Raw genomic sequence first — 16669 nt, forward strand, 5'->3', positions numbered from 1 at the left:
TAGCTGTAAGGTCACCTTAATCTAGAGATCACACCCCAGCTGTGCTGAACTAAATGTATATGTACAAGAGGTGGTGATTTGTCATTAAAAAGCTTGCTGTGCAGCTGGAACTGGCTGAGAAAGCACACGAAGCTAGGGCAGTGCTGGGAGTGCTTTAGGGGGCCTAAGAGGTGAGCATCTCTATGCTTCAGTCAGACTCCATTCTTCATGGCCACGGTCCCTCTGCTTCTGCACTTTTAAGAGGGGAAGCTAGTGAAGGAGGATGTGTCACATATCTGCATTCCCCTGAGCAGATCTGCTGGATCTCATTAAGAAAGGCAACTCCTGTGCTGCCATGGAGGCCTTCAACACAGCTCAGAAGAGTCTCAGCTTCTCAAGCGTTACCCAGCTCCGCCTCATCCCGGCGTTCCCATGCTCTCCTTTAACAACCTCAGGGGTCAGCTGAAGTGCAAGTCAGGGGAAAACTTACCTTAACAAAGTTTCCTAGTGGTTTCACACACTGAACTGGCTCACCCAGAGGTCAGATGAGCATCAGTGCCAGGAATGAGGAGCTGCAGCAGCACCAACTTAGATCAGTTAAAACTCATAGATTACACCCAGATGCATACTGTGGTCTGGGTCAGCCCATTGTAAACTAAGCAGTCCACGTTGCAGGACCGCCCTTTCCCAAAGGGATGCAGTGGTTACTTGAAGAATTAAGATAACGTTGCTCTTTGGCTTGCTCATCTGCCCCCTTTTATCTCCATACACCTATCCCCTTTACTCATCACCTCTATGACCAGTCTGCCTCTGCTCATCCTCTTCCCCCCGAAGGAGAAAGTAAGGATGGAAGATGTTATCTGAAATAACTGAGGCAGGACAAGTGCTCTGCTGAACCAGAACAGCTGGCAGCACCTGGGATTTATTCTTTTTGGAGCCGACAATGTCATTAGCATAGTTAGAGACTGGGAGTTAGTGTACACTAAACTCATTTAGGAGCAGGTATGTTTATTAAGGGAGAAAACGACAAAGCACCAATAAATGGAGACAATCATTTAAAGCCATGGTATAGGACAAATTAGTGCTTGATCACAGCAGCAAGTTAGGCAGGTTTCAGCATACTGCCTTTGCAGCAGGCAAGCAAAGCAGCTGAGTGGCATTATCTGCAAAGCACACTTCCACACTTCTGTATAATTTCACTGGAAGTGTGAAAGAGGCTCTTGGAACAGAAAGGACACTGGTTTTGGCCCCAACCAACCTGCTTGGCAATTTTAGGATGACTGATACCAACTACCCTGACTATTGCTATTCATCTCTTTAAGCACTGTATTTCCAGGAAAACACCCCCACCTGCATTTAAGCACGCATTTGCACACACATATTGCTTTCTATACACTACCAGCTGAAGAGCTCAGCCTGCATTCAAAAGCGTGCATTTAAAAGTTTCCCTGAGGAAAAAGCTTTATATGTAATTAGCCAACAGCAGCAAGCACTGGAACAGACCTTGTTCACGTGCAGTGTGTTCCGATATGCAATGACTCATAGCAAGTTAAATGAAGATATTTATAGTTGCATTTCTTTTAAATCCCGCAACAACAATATATTTATACGCATGACCCTAACAGAAATGAAGAGAACCAGTGTTCTCTACTACAAATTTGGGAGGGTGGGTGAGAAACTCTCTCTGAAAAATGAATGAGTAATTAAATATTAGTACCTTTTAGAAACCATGAATCAATTCAAGCAGTCCAAGATCTGAGCATTTAATAAAAGGAAGTGGTGATTCTACTACCACAATTTTTTTGCCACAAGTATGGCAAAGATAACAGACACAAACAACTGATAAAATTTTTTTTTATTATTCACTTTTGAATTCTTTTACACTTTCCTGATTATTTTGTGTAAGGTGAAACTAGAACTGTTTAAAAGACATACACAAATCTAGTACATCAATAACCAGGTATTTCTTTTTGCTATACTATTCTCACAACCACGTGTGTGCTAGGCAATATAACCGTCACAGAAGCAAACTTTAGGCAGAATACTGGTCAGTAAAAACAAAGCGAAAAGAGCTACCAGATATACAGACAGGCTCGGTTCCACATTCACTACTGCATTTATCAAGCGCCAAGTATTAACTGCACAATTTGTTCAGCTAGTAGAGGGGAGTTTTAAAATCAGTGCATGAAATTCTCTCTTCAGCAGACAGATGGACAGACAAACAGATGAATCCTATATAGCTAAGTGGAATGTTAAGGTAGAGGGATGATACCATGAGACTGATAGGTGACTATTCCTAATCTTTTCCACCGCATTATTCACGCAACTCTTCTTAGGTTTTATTTAATGGGACACGTTTGAGAACATAAGCAGGTGAGGATATTTGGAGCTCAGCTATTACAAGTTACAAGCATTACAAATGTATAAGGTCTGCATTCCAGTACAATAAATGGGAAATCCTGAATATTTGAGCCAGATTCTGGTACTACCTGTAAGTGGCAGACAGAAAGAGCCAAAGACTGCAACAGCACTGGCAGCTCTCAAACATCCAAGAAAGAAACCTGTCCACTAGCAGACTCAGGTCTCACCCCCCCCATCCTGACATCAGCCATAATAATAATAATAAAAGAAGCATTATGTGGGAGTCCAAAATTGTTTTAATGAAGTTTAAACAGGTGAGAGGGTTGAGGATGAACAGAGTTCAATGGGAGAAAAATTTTTATAAAGCAATCTTAAAGATGGCTCAGTGGAATATTTAAAAAGTTTTCAGGATAAATTCAAAATGGGATTACCATGGAGATTTCAATTCACCTAAGAGTAAAGTAATGCAAAAGTGGCATATCATTTTATGGTATCATCCAAACTAATAAGGCCATTCAAAAAATTGAATCTTCTCCTACTGCAAGTCCATGGTAGTGAACCAAGAATTCTCACTACTGAAGAATATTTAAGGTATAATTAGGTAACTTATTGCTGTGGGAAGGGGCTTAGTCATGCATGTTGTATGAGCATGAAACCACTTTTAAAAGTCAAATCCCAGTTATCTGCCAGTGTAAAGAGTTTGGAAATCAAGCTGCTAACTCCCCCCATTACCCTTCTACCCAAAATAAACCCAATCCCCCAAAAGATAAGATTGACAAAGTGAGCTTTTGACTGAAAGCGGTGCCTCAGACTTGGTTAAAAATGTCTACAGAGTGTGCCTGTTAAACTAATTCATAGCAGTGTTGCTAACTGGAATGCCATACATTGGATTGTTTTCCTTCCATGCCCCAGTGTCACAATAGAATCTCTATAACTTTCTGTACAACTTTACAACAGAATTGTACTTCGACTATTTTAGTGCCAAATTAAGCTTGCCAGAGTTACATAATTGATGTCTACTTTTCTACCAATAAGAGTTTTGTAAAGTCAATGGCAATCACAAAACCCATAATCACAGTGTTCAGTTAAAAATATAAACACGGTAATCATAACTGCAAATGTTCATAATAGGAAAGGTCAGAATGCCATTATAATAACCAACCTCCATTTTAAGTACACAAAACACCAACCAACCATTTTTACCCCACAGAGAGTTTTTGCTACGCTGAGGTTGTGAAAGTCGATGTACTATTCTTTTTGCTTGTCGCACAAAGGGATATATGTGTAGGATACAGGGTGACATTGAACATATAGTGAAGCGTGACAGCCATTAGTTCTCTCCCTCCCCAGCATCCCCTTCATCTCCCTGGTTTTCCGACGTCCATAGCTGTAAGAAAATACAAACACATGTTTATGCTGAAAGCACGCGGTCTATTACAACTTTCAGGAAAGGGAAGACAGCATAATTAGCAGTAGCTGTGCAAATTTCTCACCTAACTTCACAGTAAAGCTGTTAAACAGCTTTTTAAAGATGTTAACAGCTTTTTTAAAAAAAAAACAAACAAAAACGAGTAGACAATTACGAGTAAAAGGCAAGGAGAAGTTGCTGTTGAGAGTTGCCTTTTCTCAAAGGCTGTTGAGAAACAGACAAACCGTACCTTGTGTTACTGAAAAGCTGAGTCTGTGAACACCAGTTAACAAGTGATTTCTAATTTAAACAAGCAAGTCTAACTAGCCTAGTAACAAAAAACAGTACAATTAACAGAGGCAGTTAAGACAGTACAGTTAATGACTCAGAAAAGACATTTTTAATTGCACAGAACTATATAAATCTTCAGATGTTAAGTCCCACTTAGCAGAGTCCAGCAGCCTAAAGAAGTAACAGCACGCAGTGCAGCAGTTTGCCCTCTGATACTTACAGTGAGGTTGTCCCTAAGCAGCTGCATGATGAGAGTGCTGTCTTTGTAGGACTCTTCATTCAGCGTGTCCAGCTCTGCTATCGCTTCATCAAATGCCTAAAAATATGCAAGACAAAGCACTTGGCTTTCACTTTCTGCTCTCTCAGTTCATTTCATCTTAAATAGATCTTACAAATTTGCTGCGTTACTATTCAGTGCCAGAAAACTACTGGTATTTTTCTCTTCCACCAGGAGGAGAACTTTAAGCCAAAGCGAGCGCCATACCCCTGGACAACCAGTGGGAAAACAGAAGTTTTCATGGGGGTCCAAACTAAAGTCCAGAACAACTTTACCGCCATGCCAACACCAATTACTGAAGAGGCAAGCATGCTCATTGCCATACTGGAGAATGCTTCACACAGCTCAAAGTCAGATTTAAGAAGAACAATATTAGAGTATTTTTCCTGGAGTACTTTCATTAGAAATGAAGGCCTCAGTGGTTTGAAGTGGCAGTAAAATAGAACTGAAAAGTCAGAAATATCATTAAAATGATATATAAATAAATATATATGTATTTTGCAAATATGAGTTAGTAGGAAAGAAAATGGGAGACAAGGTTTCTTTTTTTTTTTTTTTTTTTTGAGGATGGAGGTGGAAGCTTTTGGATTTCTTTTCGAAGCAGCATAGGAAATCAGGTATGTTCCACTAGAGATCAACAAAGCCACTCTTCCCATTAATGTATTATACATGGAAGTCCATGCTGCAAGTCTGAAAGCTAAGAATCATGAATAAGTGCCCTTTTATTATCAAGGTTTCAACAGATATAAGCACATTAACTAAAAAACAAAAACCCCACAGAAACAGCAGCAACATTTTCCATAGCAGAACATTATTTCTTGTTGAAATGTACCATCAATACATATATGAAGAATACAAACATTCACCTAATGCCGTATTTTTCAAGTTACTACCAGATGACGTTTACAGATATAAAACCCTCCATTTAGAAGACTCTAATCTTATTTGAGAGTGCAAGTATTTTAGAGAGAAGGCTAAGAAAAATGCCTAGCTATTTGTTTGGCACAACCAATCACACAAGCTCTTTCCGGTCGATGGGAGACACACAAACACACACGCAAACATTTTAGGCTGTGACTAATCACACAGAAGATTCTCAATGTATTTGCCAGGTATTCAAATTAAAACAAATATTTCACTTTAGAAGTGTTAGATTAATCCAAGTGTTTTTGAATTTGATACAAGTGCATTCTAAGAGAATTACATGGATGTGCAAAGAGACACTTTCTCTCACCTTTCACTGGATCAACTGCACTAGTAAATTAACATTCATTTAACTTAGCTAGCTTTACCGACTTACTTGAAAATATACAAAGATGACAACGGTCTAAAGATGCCAACATTTTTAAGAACTTCACTTTGAGAAAGCATACCTATCTTCAAAGTGCTATTGTATACATGGAATTATCTCCTTAGCCTCCACAAGACTGGTAATATGAAGAGTGTGCTTACCGTCTTTGCCAGATTACAGGCTTTTTCAGGAGAATTTAGTATCTCATAATAGAAGACAGAGAAATTGAGAGCCAAACCAAGTCGAATAGGGTGCGTTGGTTGCATCTCTTTCTTGCTAATTTCAAACGCCTCCTGGTAAGCTTGCTGAGAGTTTGCTACCGTTGCTGCAAGAAGTAATCACATTAATGCACAGCACATCAGTGTACTTTAAGGGTGAAGCTATTATCTTCTTGGTCTAGACTATTTATGAAATAATAATTCCTGCAACCAGATATTCACACACTTACATATGCACAGAAGCTTCCTTCAGTGATTTTAAATGTAAAAGCCTACCACTGGCTGAACTATTAAGGCAGAAATATTTTGTTTGGATAAAGCTTTGACCTATGGAAATTAAGTTCAAAATTTTAAGACACTTAAAATGAAATTTATTCAAAATAAAATCCCATCAATCTGAATGTACATAAGCTCTACCAAACTCAAAGTCTACTGTGCTTAAGCACAAGCGTCCAGCCTAGCTAATCAAGAAGTAGTTCTGAAGAATAAACCCAGACAAAACCATCCGGGGAAAGAGATATCTAAACCGCCTATTTAAACACTCCTGAGAAGGAAACTTTTAGTGGGTAGTTTCTGATCACGAACTTCACATTTCAGTTTGGGGTTTCAGAGGAAAGACAACAGTTCCTTCCTGAGTGACAGGTAACAACAAGCTCCAGAGCGATGACCAACTGAAGCAGTGAGCTACAAACCACATTAACCACTTACTGGGAAGTCAGGCACAGTTCAGTATTGCTTTAATAGTTCAGGATTAATGACTTTAGGATCCAGTAACTCAAGATGCCACTTCTGAATGCAGAAAGCTTGCAAATAGCAAAGACTTGTAAGCTAAAGCCATAGTTTAAACAGGAGACAATAGCAACAGGGCATAGCAAACAGGGAGACATAGCAATGAGGCAAGCCACGGTCCAGAAAAAAAAACACATTCTCCTCTTCCATGCACCAGGAAAAGGATATTACACTTTCAAACATGCTAAAAAACAGTTGCTGAGGTTGGAGGCTGCAAGCAGAATTTGGCTGATTTGATGAACTTCTGTCAATCACTTCTGTTAATTTCACTGAAGTCTAGTTTTCTACAAGTGACTGGCCCTGTGCCTGTCTTTAATACTACAGAGCAGCAGTGAAAGAAGAAACATACTTCAAACTAGGGAAAAAAAGCAAGTATTTTTATACTTTGTTCTGGTCATCCCCCAGCAGAACGAGAGATTTCTACCTACTTTGCTTATTGTCCCCAGATGCCACCTCTGAAAGGTATCTGTAGTAATCTCCTTTCATTTTCAAATAGAAGACCTTGCTTTCTGGCTGTGTGGCATTGACAATAAGGTATTTATCCAGGAGTTCCTGAGAAAGCAAACATCAAATATTTTTTAAGTCATAAAAATGTCTGAAACAGCCTTCATTACAATTGTAAGCATGAACTGTTAAACCATTAACAATGACTTATGCATACTCCTGTGTTAAGCATTTTGTCTACTGTTACTGAAACTCAGTAAAAAAGAAGCTACTTGTATCTTAATCCCTGGAAAGCAGAAACCTTGCTATGTTGAGGCTTTCCACAATTCATTCCTGCAGAACCAAATAACTAACAGGGCTTACGATTACAAAGATATTCCTTGAAACAAACTGATTGAAACCTGTGTACACAAGCGTGCTAACCAAGAACAGCAGCTTCAAATTAACACAAGTCACGTCACTGTTCCTTCCACAGATTTAAGTTCTGCAGAGAGCAGTGAAATTACCTACAACATAATGATTCTATCTGCAACTCCAGGTGAAAAGCTCTGCACAGCAGCAAAGTCAGCACATGTACATTCAGAAAAAGAAAATGCAAAGGCTGAGAGTACTAACAGCACCTTTGCTTTCTCAAACCGCAAATCTTTCGCAAACTGAACAGTAGTAAAAAGGATACCTCTAAGTGAAAGAAGCAAGGAAACTGATTTGGAGGAGGAAGTATACACCTTTTCCACCTCCAAAAAGGTCTAAGCAAGCCTCAGGACATCAGCATTCCTTAATGAGAGAATTTAAGTAAGGGGTAGGCTTTTTAGCAGGACTCATGCTCTAAATTTATTTTCATGATTATCACTAGCCAGTAGTTAGGGGTCTTCCACATAGCACTTTAAAATAGAAAAAAACACAAATAAAGCAATTTTGTAGCAAGTGAGAATCCAATAAATTACACACTAGACCTGGACTTAAGTATGCGGCTATGCAGAATTCTTTCCCTGCTAAGGTGTTGCAATGTCTACAGACCTCATAAGATTCCTTAAGCCTCTCTGAAGAATGCTGCAATACTAACTACTGTTATTTTTGCTGTTGGATTATTACCAGAACATCATTGCAGATATCCTGCAATTCAGCCTCAATTTTCTCACGATATTCTCTTCCCATCTGCTGTTTCTTCTCATTCCTCTCTGTTTTCTGTTCAATGCTGGAAATTACACGCCAGGATGAGCGACGGGCACCAACGACATTCTTGTAGGCAACTGACAGTAGATTCCTTTCTTCATTGGACAGTTCATGTCCTTGCTCAGTGACAGCCTTCATAGCAGCAGCCATGTCATCGTAACGCTCGGCCTGTTCAGCCAGTTTGGCTTTCTGTACCAACTCACTTTTATCCATGGCTATCCTGTAATCGGTAGGGAGGAAGGACAGAGAAAATGTCTCTTGATTGTCTATACCGTGGAAGTGAATGCTGAAGGGTGAAGCAGAAGTCAGAGTCACTAATAAGTGGGAAGTTTATCAACTCTAGTAAAATAATTTACTTGTTTTATTAATATTTATTTGTTTTGCAAGTAATCATTCACACATAGAAGTTATGCACAATCAACATGTAAGTGTTATTCTTCAAAATGCAACAAAATTCATACTGACCTTAAGTCAAGCATATCAATAAGTTCCCTATGTAGGCCTCTCCCCTTTTCCATCCTGCCCATAATGGTAAGCCTGGGAGACACTGCGTGTTCTCACCTAGAAGCCAACAGCTTTTTGTTTTTTTTCCTTGGCATTATTCTACAACAGCAACAGTTTAAGAGCATTGACGCACTGGACAGCTCCTTCTGACACTGAACAGCTTTTAAACACTACACAAGGTGTTTCTCTGGATTTAAATAAGCCACTCAGTAAAGCTGTGGCTGTTGGCAACCACGGACGATACATTTATACTGTTCTGCCAGATTTTTTTTTAAACATGTATTGACATATATATAAAGGACATGTATACTGACATATATGTAAAGGACAGTCCTACACATCAAGAATGGCTGCAGCCTCAGGTTTCCATCAGGTTTCCAAGATCTTTTAAAAAACACTGACATCCATGAAAACTGAATGGGAGATGGCCGACATGATAGTCACCACTACAAAACCGATTGCTTACATGGAAACAACTTGTTTATCATTTCTGATACTGCAGTTCAGCAACTGAAGCCAAGAAAAACACATCACATGACCACAAGGCTCCTGGCTGAGCATAACTGAAGAACTTAAGCAATGAAAAATTAAATTAGCAAAGAATGTGTCAGTAAGGAACTGAATGTTGCTTACTTCTACCAGACAGTGCCGACAGATAGTTAAGTCTGCCATGGAACTAGCAAGCCTAAATACAGTCACCTAGGTCCAGGTTCACAGAAGAACTAAAACAAGTTTCATTGTCTTCAGCCCTGGAAGCAGACCTCAATACCTCACAAACTCCCAGATGCCCCAGATTTATCAGTAAAATTTCTCCAAGTATGTAAACATCCATTTTCACACAGGCCCAGAACTGTCATTCTTGTTAGTACTGAGCAATTTTCCCTAAAGCCCAATCAGGATTCTCAACTTTTAGATCAGAAGTTTTCAGCCTGAGACCTAACAGCCTAAAGAAAACTCCTAAGAGAACAAGAACAAGTCAGTAAGAACAAGAAGTTTACCACTGACCTATCATAGGCTTATGCTCATTAGACAAGGGTCTGCAGCTCTCTACAGACTGGAAGCCACTGTTCTAGCTGTTTCCATGTTTCTCTCCTCTAAGGGACCCAATCTGACAGGCCAACACTGCCAGGGTCTCTCACATATTGCCCAGCTTGGGTTTAATGCAAGTAACACTTGCCATTGTATTATGCTGGGAAACCTCTACATCAAATCCTCAAGCAGAACCTGTCTATGAAGAGTTTCACAGCGATGTTTCCTACTTCCAAGGACAGAGCCCCAGCTACAAGATTATTTTGGGATGGGCATATTAAATCCCTCCAGCTGAAGCTGCTTTAGCAAAAAAACCACCAAAAATATAAATCAAACCATGTTATTTCATATCAAAGCTGCTGGAGTAGAATCAGCAACCAAACGTCCCACCCACTACATGTGTGCAAGTCATGCTCACTCCTCCTTGTATTCTAAGCTCCTTTGTGGATCTAGCCCAATGCATCCTCCACATAAGGCACTCAAATGGGATATGTAATACTAAAACCAGCCTCCTGAAAGAGAGAGTCCGCTGGCAGACTTGTAAGTGAATTTCTTCAGTAGATCAGTTCCATTTCAAACACTGCTTTTAAATCAGTAGATTCTGGCACTTATTAAAAGGTGACATACAGATTTTCAGATTGAAGCCCTCAACAAGACAGACTGATTGTGGGTAGCAGCATCACAAGTTATCTTGTAATGCATGATTAATTTGGCTCTGTTTTCCCCAAGAGGGTTTTACCACAGGGATATGCTGTGTTATCATCGGCTTCTGCAGACTACCAAAAAGATTAGTTACTGAGGATGGAAAGGGATGAGCGGAGTTTGTGATGTAATTTTTTTCCCCCCTATTCTGAAGCATATCATAGTAAGAGCATATAAGAGGCCTAAGGAAATCATCACCAGACCATTTACCACTGACAGAAACCATTCCATTTTTAATTATTGTATCTATCAAAACTTGTAAACCATTCCCTTAACTCAGCAGTAAGTTAGTTTACGTGCTAGGAACTAGTTTGTGGTTGCATCCCTTTACCCACTCAGAATAATCTGAACATGAACAAGCTATACCTGAATAATGCTTTTTTTATTACAAGAGCCAACTTTAAATAACAAGACATCTAAAAAACCCCATTTCTGCTTGCCTCATAGCATGCACAGCTTCTTGAAGCATTTTTATTGCCATCATCCCATCTTCTCCTCTTGCTCCTATGGAATGCAACTATTTTGTAGAAAAGGTTGCTTGTTGAAGTCCAGAGGCATGTAGCTCCAATACAGTTTACATTTTGCCATTGAAAGGTCAGTATTATCTTTGATCTGTACTTTGCCAATAGTGGTCTAATCTGTAGACAAGTCATCTGTGCAGAATTTGGTTTACAAACAGTATAGAGTTTAGTTTAGAAATGGCGCCGAGTTTGTTTTATCAAGCTCAGTGACATATTTATCTTTAAAGGCAAGTCAGTTCCTGGCAGTCAATGAGTTCATATAAGGACAAATTAAGGAAATCAGAGGGAAGTGCAAGGGCATAAAGAGCTAGTGGATAAAAGCTGAAATCTAGAAACCAGTTTAGCACATCAACTACACAGCCCAAACACTAGCACAAAGCATTAGAGTGCTTTTTTTCAAAGAACTTTCCTCAGTAATCTAACAATTATGTACATCTTAAATTTTACTCAAAGTGATTACTGAAATGTAAGTTCCTCAGAACTTGGTTTATTTTTGCCATATATTTAAAAAAAAACCAACAGTGTGTAGGAGCCTGATTTGGTTAGTTAAGTCATCTTAATATCTGTACTGTTAGTAGGCTTGCTATGAAACCATAAAATGCTATTCAATACAATGTATTCAACACAACTTCAATGCAGTAAAAAGAGCCATTGCCCCACATCAAAATGTCTGCCATCTGACAGTAAGCCTACCATTATTTTTTTTCACAGGGTGCTGCATAAAGGAACACTGTTAAAACCCTTACTTTATTCTCCATTGCTTACCTTGTTAGAAGCTTGGAGAAGAGCTTTGCAGAGCTATTCTGGCTTGAGCTCCAAAAGAGGGAAGTGTTTGCCAGAAGGAAAAAAAGATACAAGGAAAGGAGTGATGTTTGAAAAAGCAAAGAGGCAACTATCAGTTATAACTGGTCTCTCCCATAACGGCGATGAAAGCCACATTCTAACAATGGATCAGTGTGCCGCAGTCTGAAACAAGCAAAGCTGAGAGCTGAAAATAGTCCTAGGCCACAAACATAAGCCATCTAATAGGGGTTACCTGCAGCTAGGAGCAAAACACAAAGGTGACAAACAGGAGGCCAAAAGGAATGGTCTGTTCTAGTACTAATGAAGCCATGCCATGTCGGCAAGGGGGAAAGAGGGAAGATGGAAGGAGTGAAGGCGTGCAAATCGCAGCCATGGAGGAGTCCTGAAACTTGTTCATTCTCTGCAGAAGATTCTCATATCAGATGCATTAATACATTTCAAATTCTTAAGACTCTGTCTTCTTAAGAATCTGTCAAACCACACCTTAGTAGCCCTGAAAAATAATGGCTGGACACTATTTACAACAAGAAATGCCAACCACTAGCCAGCATTCACAGCCAATAGCGCTCAGCTGCCAGAAATCTGAATCATCCTACTTCCCATACTCAAAAAAAAAAAAAACAAAAAAAAAAACCCTCTCTCCCATACAGCCTCAACTCTTTCAACCTCTGTTAGAAGTTTAGAATAGCGTCTATACCAATACTAAAAGTTACAACTGCTTACTTTCCACCCCCAAAAGAGCTTCATAAGCATGTAGACAAGGCTCTAATATATATTAAAAAACATCAGAGGTAGATGTCAAAAGCCATAGAACACATTAGTTCATAACTGCCTTGCTACTTTCAGTGGAAGAAGCAATAAGGAAGGGATGGTGTGATCATCCTGGAAACGGCAGCTAAAGTCAAAGTATGCCCACAGAATTGTCAAGAGAGGACAAATGCATAGAATTGGAGGCTTAGGTCTCAGTGACAGTTGAGGAGTAAAACGTGTAGACAACTGCTCTTCAGAAGATTGCAAGAGCTTGAGAACTACCTCTTACTACTCAGCAGTGACTACACCTGCTTGGTGGCCTTTATTACTTCCAATCTTTACGAGCTGTTTAGGACAGAGTCAAAACCGATCAGATGTAACTGCATTTAAAGTCTGCAGAAATCAGATGAAAACTGATACTGAAAAAAAATCTGGTTTATATAACGTATTGAACTGGCAAGACAATACTAATAAGCCTACGTTGGCCTGAAGTCTGCTGCTTTCAATGACCTGTTCTTCTGATGCTAATTAAGTCATTGATTTTTTTGTATTGTTTTTCTCTTTATAGCAAGCATGAGAAGCTATCAGACAAGCACTTCCACTTTGTAAAAATTTTGTGAGAAAGTGCTATTACTGGATTGACATACAGGTCACTAATGAGTCAGGTAGAGATGCAGATTAACAGACTAATGTAAAACCAGATTTGGTCAAACGTGACACAGTCGTATTTCTCAGTTACAGACTTTGCAAGTCTATACAAGTTATGACTGGAAAAGCAGCAGACTGGAACAGAATTTATAGTTCAATCTATCAACAACATGTGGACGTACCTTATTTGATTTCTGCATTGGCAATTCATTCCAAAATTAAACATTCACATGAGGTAAGTGGTATTTCAAATCACAGTTCTATAATTACAAAGACTAAGAGCTTTGGCATAGGTAGAAGCTATTTCTAAAACAAATGGAAAGTCTTTTCCCCATAATTCGGGTACATACATGCTGACACAAGAGCTGCAGTGTTGGCAGAATGTGCACGATGTCAATGGTATTCAGTATCAAGTAGACATTGCTCCCAGTAGCTATTCTTTATAGGAAGGAATCACCTCTCTTTAAATGTAGTGCAAGGAACCTTCTTTGCTTAATCTTAATATTAGGCTTTTCACTCCATTAGCTGTGTTTCTCTATTGTGATTTTAGGGCTCAAGTATGATGTGAGAATGCTAGAAACAACATATAGGTTATTCACTGACATCATCATTCTCATTCATTTTCTCACTGCAAATAACCCTGTGCATCACCCAAAGCACATGAATGTGGAATATTCCCTCAAACACTACTACATATTGTTAAATAACTTATCAGAAAATGAACATGTCCAGTAATGTCTGAACACTGAAGGTGGATAGCTCCTCTATCACTGTCAAGAATTTGGTATAACAACAAAATCAGTAAAATTTACTGCAAATTTAATGAGGGAAAAGGAAAATGACTTCATACTTGTGATATTCTCCCCGAATATCACATAACTTTAGCCTCCTCTGCATCTTCTGATTAACCATATAGTCTGGCCTTCAGCCCAAATCTATATGCTAATGTTAAGATAAGATTAACAAGCATTCTACAAACCGTTGCCTAAACTTGCTCTAGCCGCCTTCAGCCATCTTTACTTGCTGCTTCCTAAAGCTGGCCAACATCACGTTTTCTAAATGACATTCAAGGGTTTTCAATCTTTATAGACAATTAAGAATCTTCTATCAGAGGTACTGATAATGTGTAAAGATACTGATATTGCATGAACAACTTAAATCTAGCAACAGCAGACTTGTTCTTCTTAATTTCCTGTAAAAGAGGGCCTGCAGGCCAGAAAGCACTGCACTACTGCGTATCTACGGCACTCCATGCAGGAGAGTGGCAGGTGGAGACAAGCATTCAGTTCCAAAGTACAATATACTTACATGGTTACACCTTTTTGTTCTAACCAGCATAATTGTTTTTGGCTAGAGTCCAGGTGGAAAGAGTGAGTTATCCCAAAAAATCTTGCCCCAGGTGTAAAATTCATGCCAAGCTAATTATTCATATCACAGGTAAATCATTTTTGTTAATAATAAGCTTAGAGTATATATATTACAGGGAGGGGCAAAAAGTGTGACCATATAAAAAGCACACTACTGTAATGCCTTAGTTTTACTGGGATGGATTAGGATACCAGATGGATTAAAGTACTAGCTTTTTACATCGTTATTCAAATCATTATTTACTTAACTCATCCTCATCTGAGTTTGTTCACATGCATCACAAAAAGCTGCATCCTGGCAAAGGCCTCCTTAAAGAAAAGCCTCAACATCAGAATAACAAAGATCAGAACATACAGTACTGACATAACTAGGCTGAGAAAACTGCACTAAGCCCATCTGTGCTATGAGCCTACCACTTTATTGATACCATTTTGATAAGGGAAATATTAAAGATATAAACACACAGTCCATCTTCTTATTTGCAATCATTTAGTATCAAGAGTGAACAAGGCATTAGCATCCTTACTTTTTTCTTTTCTGGGCTCATTTACATTTCCAAATCATTTAAAATTAAAAGCAAGTTTCTCTTTTAATAAAGAAGTATTCAAATTTTCGGACTAGTGTCCTGCAGCAGTGAATGTGTGAGGTTTCAAATAAGCCTTACAAATGTCCTCAAACCCTCTGATTTTTGTATATAGCAATTTAGCTTTCATAGTCCTGCATGACATGTAATGTTTCCCCATCACCAGAAAAGCTATGTGAAATATTTAACTGAAAGCAATCAATTTATACCATGATCTTTGCATTAGATACATTTTTGCTCCCAGTTGCTAACAGTGACTGCATGCCACTCAAATTTTGATCATCCCAATTAATATCTGCAGATTATACATACCTCAAATAAAACCTATGGTTGTCAGTTCTGGATTATCGCCTAGTCTTCTTATATGTTAAGACTAGCTTGAAGCAACCTTCTTCCCCATCTGCAGTCTTCCCTAAACTCACCTCTACTCCCAAACGGATACAAATAATCAAGATTTGGAAATAAACAATAAAATTATGTTGCTCCCTTCATGATTGTTCAAGACATTTCCACGATCACCTCTGGTGCTACATGAGAAGGCTCGTACGAAGTGTCATAGAAACAGCAGCTACCCCTCAACGCCGAAAAGGCTTATCATTCTGGGCAGGCGCCGAGCTCCTGATTTTGTGAAAGCTGCGAGAAGCAACCCCGCCCCCAAACCCTGGGTGTAGGGGTCACGACTGCGGGGGGGCCCCAGGAAGAGACTCGGACACCGGCCGCGGCGGCGATGCCTTCCCGCCCCTCCCCGGCCGCCGGGGCAGGGCAGGGGAGCCGCCGGTCGGCGGCGGAGGGGCCGGGCGCGCCCGCTCCGCACAGGTGCGCGCGGCGGCCGCGCCCCGGGCAGCGAGTGACTCAGGCTGGGTGGGGCAGGGCCGGGCGCGGGGGAGGAGGCGGCGCCGCCGGCCCGGGCCCCGCGGCGGCAGCCGGGGAGGGTCACACCGTTACTCGGCGCCGCTCCGCTCCCCTCGGCCGGGGAGGAGCAGGCGGCGAGGCGGCCGCCCCCCGCCGGCAGCGCGCCCGACGGGACCCCCGCCGCGGGCCGCGCCGCGCCGGGGTGGGGGCAGGGCCGGGCCAGGCCCCCCGCGCTGCCCGGCCCAGGGAGCGCGCCGCCGGGCCGGGGCGGCCCCCCGCGGCGGCGGGCGAGGCCCCGGCGGCCCCGCGACCCTCACCTGGCGGCGCGGGCCCCGCGGCCTGGCTCCCGGGCGGCTGAGGCGACTCCGAGCGCGCGGCCGCGTCGCGCAGGCACACACGGCGCGCACACACACCCTGCGGCGCTGCGGCTCTCACTTCCGGCGCCGCCGACACGCCCCTTCCGGCGCGAGGCGGGGCGAGGGGTGCCAGCGGCTCCCCCTCCCCGCTCCACCTCCCCATTGGCCCAGCGGGGCGGCGGCCGCCGTGCGCGAGCGGGCGCTCGGTTGCTAGAGCAACGCCGGGCGCACCCGCGTCGAAGGGGAGGGGGAGCCCTGCGCGTGCGCACTCACTCTCTGCGCAGGCGCGCGCCTCCCGCATGCGCAGCTGCCTCCACCCCG

General features: G+C 41.4%; 1 protein-coding gene across 2 annotated transcripts; it reads right to left on the minus strand.

Annotated features, from left to right (window-relative positions):
• Nucleotides 1–1819: 1819 nt before the first annotated feature.
• Nucleotides 1820–16388, minus strand: YWHAB (tyrosine 3-monooxygenase/tryptophan 5-monooxygenase activation protein beta). 2 transcript variants are annotated; one of them, XM_067308006.1, is made up of 6 exons: nt 16310–16388; nt 8151–8451; nt 7043–7166; nt 5769–5932; nt 4260–4355; nt 1820–3727 (listed from the first exon to the last, which is right to left on the minus strand). In XM_067308006.1, exons 2-6 carry the CDS (start codon nt 8442–8444, stop codon nt 3671–3673), a joined length of 735 nt encoding a protein of 244 aa, XP_067164107.1. In that variant the 5' UTR covers nt 8445–8451; nt 16310–16388; the 3' UTR covers nt 1820–3670. The 2 variants fall into 2 exon arrangements, with proteins under 2 accessions (XP_067164107.1, XP_067164106.1); XM_067308005.1 differs by lacking the exon at nt 16310–16388 and adding an exon at nt 10907–11377.
• Between the last annotated feature and the right edge of the window lie 281 nt (nt 16389–16669).

Source organism: Apteryx mantelli, chromosome 18, assembly GCF_036417845.1.
Source record: "Apteryx mantelli isolate bAptMan1 chromosome 18, bAptMan1.hap1, whole genome shotgun sequence".
NCBI lineage: Eukaryota > Metazoa > Chordata > Aves > Apterygiformes > Apterygidae > Apteryx > Apteryx mantelli.

Coding starts and splice junctions, on each gene's coding strand:
- YWHAB (XM_067308005.1), bottom strand. CDS start 10,950: ATGATGGCAATAAAAATGCTTCAAGAAGCTGTGCATGCTATGAG. Junction 7,167..8,150: donor ATATCTGCAATGATGTTCTG/GTAATAATCCAA, acceptor TTGCTTTCTCAG/GAACTCCTGGATAAATACCT. Junction 3,728..4,259: donor TGCTTAGGGACAACCTCACT/GTAAGTATCAGA, acceptor ATTTTCTTACAG/CTATGGACGTCGGAAAACCA.